Consider the following 12,464-nt stretch of genomic DNA (forward strand, 5'->3'; position numbering starts at 1 on the left):
GCCAGATCTGAATGCCTTAAGGGCTGATTCTGAGGCCAGAGTGCTGTTTAGGACATCTGCCATTCTATGAGTCTACTGTGTATACCACTTCCCATGTTGGATCGTTCTCTGCTTTTTAATTCTTTTTTTTTTTTTTTTTTTACCCATCACTATTTTTTTTTCTTTTTTTTATTTAGTAAATATAAATTTCCAAAGTACAGTTTATGGATTACATTGGCTCCCCTCCCCAAAAAAATTTTCCTCCCACTCGCACCCCTCCCATCTCCCGCTCCCTCTCCCATTCCATTCACATCAAGATTCATCTTTGATTATCTTTATATACAGAAGATTGATTTAGTATATAGTAAGTAAAGATTTCATCAATTTGCACCCACACATAACATAAAGTGTAAAATACTGTTTCAGTACTAGTTATAGCATTACTTCACATTGGATAACACATTAAGGACAGATCCCACATGAGAAGTAAGTACACAGTGACTCCTGTTGTTGACTTAACAATTTGACACTCTTGTTTATGGCGTCAGTAATCTCCCTCGGCTCCAGTCATGAGTTGGCAAGGCTATGGAAGCCTTTTGAGTTCGCTGACTTCGATCTTATTCCCATAGGGTCGTAGTCAAAGTGGAAGTTCTCTCCTCCCTTCAGAGAAAGGTACCTCCTTCTTTGATGGCCCCGTTCTTTCCACTGGGATATCACTCGCAGAGATCTTTCATTTAGGTCTTTTTTTTTTCCCAGAGTGTCTTGGCTTTCCATACCTAAAATACTCTCATGGGCTCTTCAGCCAGATCCGAATGCCTTAAGGGCTGATTACCTTAGCCTCTTTATAAAAGTGCATTGCATAGTGATTTCCATATTTTTGTTATTAAAAAATTATGCAAGGGTCCAGCGCTGAGGCACAGTAAGTTAATCCTCTGCCTGCGGCACCTGCATCCCCTATGGGCGCCAGTTCTAGTCCCAGCTGCCCCTTTTCCGATCTAGCTCTCTGCTATGGCCTGGGAAAGCAGTAGAAGATGGCCCAAGTCCTTGGGTCCCTGCACATACATGAGAGACTGAGAAGAAGCACCTGGCTCCTGGCTTTGGATCGGTACAGCTCCAGCCATTGCGGCCATTTGGGGAGTGAACCAATGGAAGGAAAACCTTTCTCTCTGCTTCTCCCTCTCACTGTCTGTAACTCTACCTCTCAAATAAAATCTTTTAAAAAATACACAAAACATCTCTGACAAAAATGTGACTCTTGTCGCTAAAATAAATGTAAATGAGAAGACAATGAATGTATACAAGATATTAAGCAACTAACAGAATTTCCGTAATTGGAAAAGAGGAACTGCTCTGATTATCTCTCTGTAGTATATGAATAAGGAACTAAAACAAATAGAATGCAGGAGTAAGAGCACAGTGACCCAAAGGCCCTTCAAAATACGTCTCCTCAGTAACAAGATAAAATCACCCAACTGGGTAGGACTTCAAAAATTCAACCAGGCTGAACTAATATTAACAAAGTATGATTACAGTGTTATCAAGTTCTTTTAAAAAACATATGAAACATTTAATTGTAATAGATACTTCAAGTATATTAGGAAGTATATATTTAAGTGGATTTTAATGGCTAAAGAGAAATATCTTCTATGTAAGATGGCATTAACTCAGGGGATAGGTATATTAAATTTCACCAGTAATTAACCAGGTAATAACTATAAACAGAGTCGAGATGACTTTGATATGTAAACAAAAAGAACTGCCTTGTGACTTTTGTATAGCTACATATTCCTTTCTGTAAGTTAGCAATGTTTTTTTTTTCCTAGAGCCATATTAGCCATTATAGAACTGTCTTCATTTTTATGGTTCTGAGGTGGGAAGGGCAGGAACTAAGATGAATGTGGAAGAACAGTCAATCCTCTTATCACAGTGTGTCATCTCCATACTCACTGGCCCAATGTTATCCATTCCAAAATTCTTGTGTGATTTCTGGAAATTTGTGAGGCTTCCAGAAAGTTCTAAACTATGACACTCCACCCTTAGAGTACATCATAATCACCCAGGAGTTTTTACAAATGGATGCCTGGGGCCAGTGTTGTGCTACAGAGGTTAAGCTACCAGTTGCAATGCGGCATCTCATAGCCAAGTGCTGGTTAGCATTGTGGCTTCTCTGCCTCTGATCCAGCTCCCTGCTCACATGCCTGGGAAGGCTGCATGTGCTTGATCTCTGCACCCCATGTGGGAGAGCTCCTGGCTCCTGGGTTCTACCTGACCCAGCCATGACTGGTGCTTGCTTCCCTCTTCTCTCTTCTGTCATGCTGCCTTTCAAATAAGTAAATAAATAAATCGTTATAAAAATGCAGTTGTCTGGGTACCACCTCCAGAAGTTTCTGATTTATTTGTCATAAAGCTCAAATGAAGTGTTTGTGAAAGATGCTGAGGTGACTCTGGTGTGCAAGAATAGGCTGAGAATCATTTCATTCCTCTAGATGTTCTTCCAGGCTGATTTCCCCAGGTCCAAATTATAAATGTTGAGGGTGTATTCAAGAATTACAAAGAACAACATCATAGTTTTAGTATGTAAAGAATGATGTTTAAATATGTAAAATACACTATGTAGTCTAAAAGCATTGACCCCTTTTCCACCTGAGATTGCTAACTATAGCAAGCACATTAATTATTAGTCAATAATGATTTCGTTGAGAAAGTTGCCTATTTATAGCCAGCATGCTTGATCATATACAAACTGTCATAGGCTCTGACCTGATGTTATGAGTGGGAGGTACCGTTTTTAAGCACCTGTTGAAGTCAACTCTGCCACTGGCCCTTTAAATGGGGTGGGGTGGGGGTCTTAATTTTGCAAAAGCAGCAAGCCAGTTGGAATGCTAGAAATGCACATTTGCTGCTCCTGTTCCATTCCAGTAAACATCTCTTGAATTACTGTGTTCCTCTTTTGATTGTGTAGCTAATGAAAGAACTCAGCATATTAGGATTAGGGTTAACTAGCTTTGTTTTTCAAGGTTTATTAGAGAGAGTTGATTTCTTGTAATAAGTCAATATTGAAAAACATTGTTCTTACTTTCCAGGGAGTCTGTCATAGTTGACTTGTAAAACTAGAACTATGGTTGTAAATTTAAGAATGTTGAAAACTCACCTACGGGGCTGTTAGCCGTATCTTCCACTGGAGAGTCTAAATTTCTGTTTGGTTATAATGGAACAGTAAAATGTTACATAGCTTGACACCCCACCTGCCGGTGGCTGATTCTATTCAAAAGTGGACCTAACCTCAGTATCTTTACCTCAAGTGTATTAGTCATGTCTATCTATAGCAGAGTACTGAATCAAGTTCCATCAGGCTGAAGGTCATGGGTTATACAGAGTCATTCCAATACTTTAATTCTGAGACAGCTGAATTACTCTCTGACCTGACGTTATGAGTGGGAGGATCATCTTCATCTTTCTGTCTTCCTGCCCTTTCTAAAAATAGTAGGGCCTCTAACAAGGAGATATTTTAAGCAGCTCATATTCACTTGTCTCATCGAGAGAAGGTTATTTTGGCCAGTTGCATGTGTCGGATTTGCATGTGTGCATAGCTAGACTTTGGAACCCCAGTCCTTACTTCTTCCCACCACTGATAAAAGAAACTTGCAAACTAAAAGACTGGGACTGCTAGCTGAGAGTTTTGGCTACAAGTCAGTGGGTAATCATAAGCGAAAGGAAGATACCTTTTAGGCATGTGCATATGCTCCCGAAATCATCCATTTCAGACATTTGCACGTCAGTCCTGAGCTTTTTGGATCTGTTTTCATAAACCTGGCTGTGATTTTGCTGCAGAGATTTCCACGATCTTGCCACTTCTAATAAATATTTATAGGAGGCACTGCCAGCTTGTGGATAAGGGAAACTAATGAGAAACTGCCATCCAAAATCTGAACGGCAAAACCCAAAGCAAGCAAAACCAAAAAATTTAAAACCAAACCAAAAACGAAAAACTCAAACCACCCGTGCTCACAAGAAGACGCGTAGAAAAATACCAAGATGTAACTTGGATTTGATAACTGGATTTATCAGTCCCTTGACTGGCATGCAGTGGGTACTTTGTATTTTTCTACTTTGAAAAAAAAAAAAAAAAGCAAGTGCAAAATCTTTGTAATTCTGCACAACTGGGACCAAAACATTATGAGTGTGAGAAAACATAGACTCTAAGAGCAAGATGGAATTTCAGCAGGTAAACCCTCTTCCACAGTCATGTCATTCCAGTGAAGTTGTACGCGGGACTCGTGTTTGCACCTCTAAGAAATTTCCGTTTTTTCGCATCAAAAAATCCAGATATGAAGCCGAAGCTGCCTTCTTCGCCAACCTGAAGCTGTCTGATTTCAACATCATCGACACCCTTGGAGTTGGAGGTTTCGGGCGAGTGGAGCTGGTAGGTGGTTGTTTTTTAAGTGCTTTTGAAAACCTCTGTCTTCTTTTCCATTTGTTTTCTCCTTTTTCATCGTTAAATGCCATTGCTCTAAATCAGTACCAAATACTTCCGGACAAGCCTGTCAGTGTATGCAATGAGGTGGGCTGTGTTCGAGCCAATAGATTGAAAATAAACACCAAATTACTCATTAGGAAATCTCTTCAGATTAAAAGAAAGCTAAACTCATAACTTGGGAGTCATAAAGTACTTTTTACCCAGCTGATTTCTTTAAACAGTTTTATTTACTTATACAATAGTGTGATAATTCTAAGCATATACATGTATAAATATGCTAGCTGATATTCTATAATCTTCATTTCCTTAGTTCTGAGCAGTATTCACAGCTTATGCTTATATACCATAAATACAATTACAATAATTTAAATACATATAAAAGGAAGTTGTAGATAAACACACACATACGTGTGTGTGTGTGTGTGTGTGAGTGTGTGTGTATAATATGTGAAGCAACTGGTGTGCTAGTAATTCTTTGATTCTTCACTTGCAAGCATCAGTTTAGTGCTTAGAGTTAAAGGTTTGACTATTTTGTATAATTTATTTCAAGCACATTTTATACTTATATCTCACTAAGTGTTGATGAAGATGATGAAGACATTTTTGTACAAGTTCATACATTACGTAAATGTGGTGTAAGCAGTTCAAAAGTGTACTCTGTTCTGCATGTTTGAAATTTTATATTTATATATAATATATAAATACATATATATGTATATATTTTATATATAAAATTTCAAACAGACATACCGTAACAAAAATTAGACAAAAGTGGATTCTGGTGGCTGCATTCCAAAGATGGTGTAGATAAAAACCCTATTTGGGAATGCACTTGAATTGCCACCGTTCTCCTGAGCTTGGCGGCCTCTGGTATCAGACACCAGTACAGTATGTTAGGAACTCCCTGAGACTATGTACAGTGCAGTAAACAGTTACTGTTGCCATCAGCGCTCAGGAGAAATCCCCTTCCATAAAGGTAGAATGACCCAGAGCTATTTTTGACATGTGTTCATTAGTTCTGCAGCTGGGATTTCTGAATGTGATAGGCAGAAATTAGACAAGTTTCCACAGCCATAATATATTTCATTGAGTTTGCTAGTGGGAGATCCTGTAATGCTAACTACTGTTTCTGACTTGAAAATCCATAGTGTGCCTCTGAGGACCTGAGTGTTTTCAGTTGCAGGAGGAAAAATTAAGGATCTAGAGGGGGGGGGGGGGGAACAACTCTTGATTTTCTGAGCAAGTAATGCAGCCTTAGATTGAGTTTTCAAGAGCTTAGGTTTTGTGGTGAGTTGTACTTGTTTGTTTAGCTAATGAAGATCTATGGCATTATACATGAACAGCTTTGCTGTAGAGGTGTTGGGACCTGTTGACAGGACAAAGGGTGGAGCTGTTTGCCCTGAAGGGTTCATTTTTTGTTGTATTTAACAAGTCGACATTACAGCTTTGGGAATCTTCAGTTTACAGGTGAGATATTTTAAGAAATGCAGGAATTATATTGAAAATACCTTATAACACTTTTGAAAATAGCTTTGAAACCACTTAAAGCTGAACAACTAAATTTCAAGCTGATAATAAAAAACTTGCAGAAAATTCACTGAAAAATGTGTGATGAGGTACAAACAACTAATCACAAAATTAGGAAAGGTTTAATATGGGCATATAAAAAGTAATTCAGGCTGGCGCCACGGTTCACTTGGCTAATCCTCCACCTGCGGCGCCGGCACCCCAGGTTCTAGTCCCAGTTGGGGCACCGGATTCTGTCCTGGTTGCTCCTCTTCCAGCTCTCTGCTGTGGCTCGGGAAGGCAGTGGGGGATGGCCCAAGTGCTTGGGCCCTGCACCCACATGGGAGACCAGGAGGAAGCCCCTGGCTCCTGGCTTTGGATCAGCGCAGCGTGCCAGCTGTGACAGCCATTTGGGGGGTGAACCAACAGCAAAGGAAGACCTTTCTCTCTGTCTCTCTCTCTCACTGTCTAATTCTGCCTGTCAAAAAAAAAAAAAGTAATTCAATTGAAAAAGACAAAATGGGAGCATCTGAGTGCGTGTTGGTATGTACAAACTGTGTGTTTGTCTAGGCATCTGTATGTTTGAGTACATACTTATTTATGGATTATCTCCAAGCCAAGACTGTTCGTCCTGGTTCTCATCTCAAGGGTATTGTATTTTGATTCTTTGACACAACTGTTTATAGAATATTAAGAACTGTAACCCTCAGAATAAGTTCAGGTTGTAAATATAGCCCAATTTATAAAAACTTTCGATAATGTTGATAAATCCATGAATGAATCATTATGTAAAATGAGTACGTAGGAGAAAGAGATTCATCTCCTTAACCTCTGAAGTCACAAATACTTTTCTTATCTTGCCTGTCCCAAAACAATGTGGAAGAAGCACAATTTGTAGATTATGTTCAGTTTTCAGTATGGATCAGCCATTTATGAGAGCAGCACTACCCTAGAGTTCATTGTCCCCAATTATTACCACTTACTAACTGCCCGATCCTATTAATTCTGGGTATGAGTGGTCTTTTTCATGTATATATAGTGCCAGAATTGGGAATTTGGCCTCAAAACCTTGACTGTAATTCCATATGGTAGTCATAGTGTATAATTAATCACCATGACATGTGTGCTGAGGCTGGTGTCCATATCATTCATGGTCAGGAGGAGTTTGTAGACAGAGCCCAGTTGTATTGTGATTATGTAAGTTTTTTCTTTGACTAGCCTCTGAGAATGAGACATTTAAGATGATTTTCATAGTATCAGCAATTTAACTTTCATTTAGACTCATTTCACCATGTGTATACAGTGTTGAACACGTAAATACAAAGTATATAAGATTTTTTTTCTTTTTTTATGATTTTACAAATTTTTTTAACTTTTATTTAATGAATATAAATTTCCAAAGTACGGCTTATGGATTACAATGGCTTCCCCCCATAACATCCCTCCCACCCGCAACCCTCCCCTTTCCCACTCCCTCTCCCCTTCCATTCACATCAAGATTCATTTTCGATTCTCTTTATCTACAGAAGATCAGTTTAGCATACATTAAGTAAAGATTTCAACAGTTTGCTCCCACACAGAAACATAAAGTGAAAAATAATAGATTATTTTTTAAATGATGATGAAATCAGATCAGAGCTATTAGCTACTACCCCTACATTAGCAATATGTTGATCGTGTATATGATATTACAGAATAATACCACAAGTGCACTTTAATTTTATAATAGCATTGTCTGGAAAAAAAGTTTCCTAGGTATGAGATTATGAAAGCCCCAACATTATATGACAAAATTGAGAAATTTGGATTTGTTAACCCTATTTCCTGTCTTTTCTATGTTAAGAATGTAGTTTTTCATCACTGTTTGCCATACATATTCTGAGATTTTGTGCAGTGATATACCCTTCACAGACTTCTTAGCATGTCTTACATTTATCATTTATTTCAGTTTAGATAGATACAGATTCAAGGATATTTTTCAAGCAGAAGGATTTTTAAATTGTCTATTGTCAACTTTTGGGAATGAGATAATGATTTGTCCAATAAGAAACTTAAATTTTTTTTAAAGATTGATTAATTGAAAAGCAGAGTGACACAGCCACAACAGCCAGGCGTTGGGCAGGCTCAAGTCAGGAGCCTGGAACTCCATCTAGGCCTCCTACATGGCTGTCAGGAGCCCAAGGACTTGAGCTATCTTCCACTGTTGCCAGGTGGGTTAGCAGGGAGCTGGATCAGAAGCAGAGCAGCCAGGACTTGAACTAACACTCCAATATGGGATGCTGGCATCACAAGCAGTAACGTAACCTACTGTGCCACAGTGCTAGCCCCTTAAACATTTGTTCATCGATGACTCTGGAAGTTTGAAGTAAAGATGTCAGTGAGTATAGGCACGAGATTCTGATCTTAAGCTATTCAGTCTATTTCACAGGAGGAGGCTTCAGAAGCTTCATGGTGATTGTACATTACCTTTTAATTCTATTTGCCCTGAACTTTTTGAAACTTTCTTGTAGTTTTAGAATAAATAACCTTGATTAGTAAACTCAGATGTGTCTGGTTCACAGTCATTACCTTTGGACAGTAATCTGTGCTGCTTTCTGGTCTGTTACCTGGCAGGAAAGAGTAGTCTTTATAATCTGATAGTAGTAGCCGGCGCCGTGGCTCAATAGGCTAATCCTCCACCTAGCGGCGCCGGCACACCGGGTTCTAGTCCCGGTTGGGGCGCTGGATTCTGTCCCGGTTGCCCCTCTTCCAGGCCAGCTCTCTGCTATGGCCAGGGAGTGCAGTGGAGGATGGCCCAGGTGCTTGGGCCCTGCACCCCATGGGAGACCAGGAAAAGCACCTGGATCCTGGCTCCTGCCATTGGATCAGCGCGGTGCGCCGGCTGCAGCGGCGGCCATTGGAGGGTGAACCAACGGCAAAGGAAGACCTTTCTCTCTCTGTCTCTCTCTCTCACTGTCCACTCTGCCTGTCAAAAAAAAAAAAATAATAATCTGATAGTAGTTTAAAATGTGCCTTCCATTTATTAGATTACTTCTTTTACCAATGCTCTTTTAATATATGATTTACTCATTAAAGCTCTAAGTTCTTCTGTATGACAGCTACATAATCACTTTAATGTACAAGGTTTGACGACAAAATAAGGAGACTGATTTTACAAATCGCAAGTAAAAATTAGTTTCATTGCTTCATGGGCACATTCCTAATTTATCCCATTTTTACTCTTGTCGGAGAGAAGGCTGCTTTGAGAATAGATTTGTACAAATCAAAAACAATTTGTTTTTAATCTGGCAATACTGTGTAGTGATTGCTTTAAATATTAGACATTGAATCTATTTGTGCAGAAATCCAAATTCCTCCTATCCCAGGGCACAATACTTGGATAAAATATAGGACACAAAAATAGGGAAGACATAATTGCTGCTTTCTTGGATTATGTTCTTTCTATGCCAGGTAATATGCCTCTGTATTGTGCATTCTCTGATGGGAGATACAAAGCTCAATGGCATTCAGCACCTGGCTGTAGGTACTCAGTCTCCTAGGAGAGCCAGTCATGCAAACTCATAAATAAAACTACAAGAAAGTTATGAATGACCCAGATTTGGTGCATGGAAGAGCAAGACTTCTTGGAGGAGGTGGCATTTCGAAGGCAGAGGGAGTGATGGCATTGACATATATAACCTGAAGCACTGTGGTACACTCATGGGAAAATGAAACCATTGCAGAAACAAATGTCTATTAATAAGTTGATATGACTTCCTTAACAAAATAATCCAACTTCCATGTGAATCCTGCTTTATAAACTACATATTTCATTCATATCTAGTATGTAATGCTCCCTAAACAGCTATTCTGAACTACATTTTATAGGGAAAATATCAAGACCAATGTTTCTAAGAGGCCTTTGGCCACACAGTTATATTGAAAGAGTTTTTGTTATTGTCTAGAACTGCTAACTCTAAAGTATTTATTTTATTGTATTTGAAAGTCAGAGGGGCAGAGATCTCCCACCTCCTGCTTCATTTCCTAAATGCCTCCAATAGCCAGGGCTGGGACAGGCAGAAGCCAGGAGCCCAGAACTGAGTTCAGGTCTTGGTGTGATGCAGTGAGCCGTCACCTGCTACTTCCCAAAGTGCATATCATCAGGAAGCTGCGATCAAGAGTGGACTTGGTATTTGCACCCAGGCACTCCACTATGAGATGTGGGTTTCCTAAGTAGTGGGTTAACTTCTATGCCAAATGCCTACCCCGGGACTACTGACATTTAACAGATGAGTCTTCTGTCATTGTGGCTTCTAAAGTATTTTGATACTAATCACCAGCAATAACCACCACATGATCAGAGTTGTGTTATTTCATTGTCACATGTACAACTGTGCTTTTTCAAGTTTTTATTTTTTAAAGATTTATCTATTTGAAAGAGTTAGAAGGAGACACAGACAGAGATCTGTCATCGACTGGTTCACTCCCCAAACGGCTGCAACCACCAGGGCTGGGCCAGGCCAAAGCCAGGTTCTGGGATCTTTTTCTGGGTCTCCAATGTGGGTTGCAGAGGCCCAAATACTTGGGCCATCTTCTGCTGCTTTTCCCAGGCTATTAGCAGGGAGCTGGAGCTGAAATGTAGCAGCCAAGAATGCCCACATGGGATGCTGGCATTGCAGGGAGCACCTTTACCCACTATGCCACAACACCAGCCACACAACTTCGCTTTAAATTTTTTTTTCTAGTCCCAAGTACTTTGGCCCCTGCCACCCATGTGGGAGACAGGATGGAGTTTCTGTCTCCTAGCTTCTGCCAGGCCTAACCCTGGCTATTAGGACCATTTAGGGAGCTAGACAGTCTCTGCCTCTCTCTCTTTGTTACTCTGCCTTTCAGATAAATAATCTTAAAAATGTTTTTCTAGAATTCAAGAACCTGAAATAGACATGAATTTAGAATAGATGTAATGATTATTTTTTATACACCCCCTATTTCTGTCAAACCCTCAGAGGCATCCTTTTTCTTTTAATCTTTGGAGTTCCTATTTAAGTGACAAAATGCAGGGGGAAAAATCGGAATAATATGGTAGCTAAATGCTAGAGCTCTGCAGATAGACTTTCTAGATTGACCTCTCACCGACTGTATGCTTAGTCATTTACTTAAATGTTCAGGCTAATTTTCCCCATCTTAAAATGAGGATAATAATAGTATATATGCAACACAAATTTGCCAACATGGGATGAACTAATGCTCCCAAATGGTGTCTTAAACAGCATAGGTCAATAAGTGTAATCAATGTTTTATTGTTGTTATAATATCAATAATATGCTTATGATTACTGGCTTCATTTATTACTTTCAGCCATACCCACAGAAAATGAGGGGAATGGAATGATTTTACTGCTTTTTCTCCCATTGCCAAGCAAGCCTGAGAATCTAAGCATTTCTCCAATATAAGACAGAGCCAGAGGTCTTCAAATGACCTTCAGTGACAGCTTCTATTAAATTCCCCCAAACCACTAAAGCTCTTTACTTTCTGATCTGTCAGGAGAGGAGATGGGAAACAGTTTTCAATCTTCCCTGTGCTGAACCTGTATGCACCTGAAGTTGTCCGCTTTTATTTATCCATTTCTCTTCCCAATTGTAAAGCCCCACCTCTTAACCTCTCCATGGGAGATCATTTTGGGGGCAGAATCTCCAGTTTCTCCACAGCCTTCTCAAACCAGGACACTTCAGTTCTGGGTAATGAGGACCTGGCTCTTGCCAAGTGAAGTACACAGGTTACCTCTCATTGATTCTTTGCTGCAAACCAGTTGATAAGTCCCACAATGGGATCGCTCAGGAGGGGCAATGTGGCAGCAAGGTGCAAGAACCATCCAACACTCACATAACTACATGTGAACAAGAAGTCACTGTATGCAAAATGATAACCATACCACCCTCCCAGCATTTCCGCCAGCTGCTTCCTCACTGCGATTCAGATGTAAGTAGGCTTACAGGGTTACGTAACCAACTGAAAACCAAAAAGTAGGGACTGAGGGTTGCTGAAGCCAGAAATTAGGTGATAAACATTGCTGCGTCAACAGAGTTTTGTTTTGTCGTTATGGGAAAGGCAAGCAGCTTCACTCCAAAGGGAAACCCCACGTAAGATGAAAACATTTCAAGTGCGTCCCACTGCCAAGCCACACAGCCGTGAAACAGAATAGCTGTGGGATCACTGGGCGGCAGCAGTGCCATTTGTGCCCAGTGTGATTCAGGGTGATGACGCCCGGGGAAGCCTTGCTGCCCCAAGGCCTTGTGACCTCTGTAACCGGAGTCAGCGCTCAGCACCGGCGGAAACCTGGACACAGCTCTTGCTCGGGCTGTGCTCTTCTTGGTTTATTGTAAAATGTTTAAATCTCATGTATAGCCTTCAAAAGAATAGAAACACTCACAATTTATTAGTTGTGATAAATAATGCTGATTTCTAATAAAATAAGTTACTCAGAGAGCAAATGAAAATCCAATCCAGGGGCCGGCGTGTGTCA

General features: G+C 40.1%; 1 protein-coding gene across 4 annotated transcripts in view; it reads left to right on the top strand.

The window, feature by feature from the left end:
• The window catches only part of PRKG1 (protein kinase cGMP-dependent 1), a 1,368,024-nt gene that overhangs the window by 1,317,596 nt on the left and 37,964 nt on the right, over nt 1-12,464 (top strand). For 3 of the 4 annotated variants that reach the window (NM_001082042.2, XM_008269904.5, XM_017348406.4), the window contains 1 exon segment: nt 4,306-4,402. In NM_001082042.2, the coding sequence (NP_001075511.1) occupies nt 4,306-4,402 (97 nt within the window). 4 annotated transcript variants of the gene reach the window in all.

This window comes from Oryctolagus cuniculus, chromosome 15, assembly GCF_051225735.1.
Source record: "Oryctolagus cuniculus isolate XC-2025 breed Fujian yellow rabbit chromosome 15, ASM5122573v1, whole genome shotgun sequence".
Lineage (NCBI taxonomy): Eukaryota > Metazoa > Chordata > Mammalia > Lagomorpha > Leporidae > Oryctolagus > Oryctolagus cuniculus.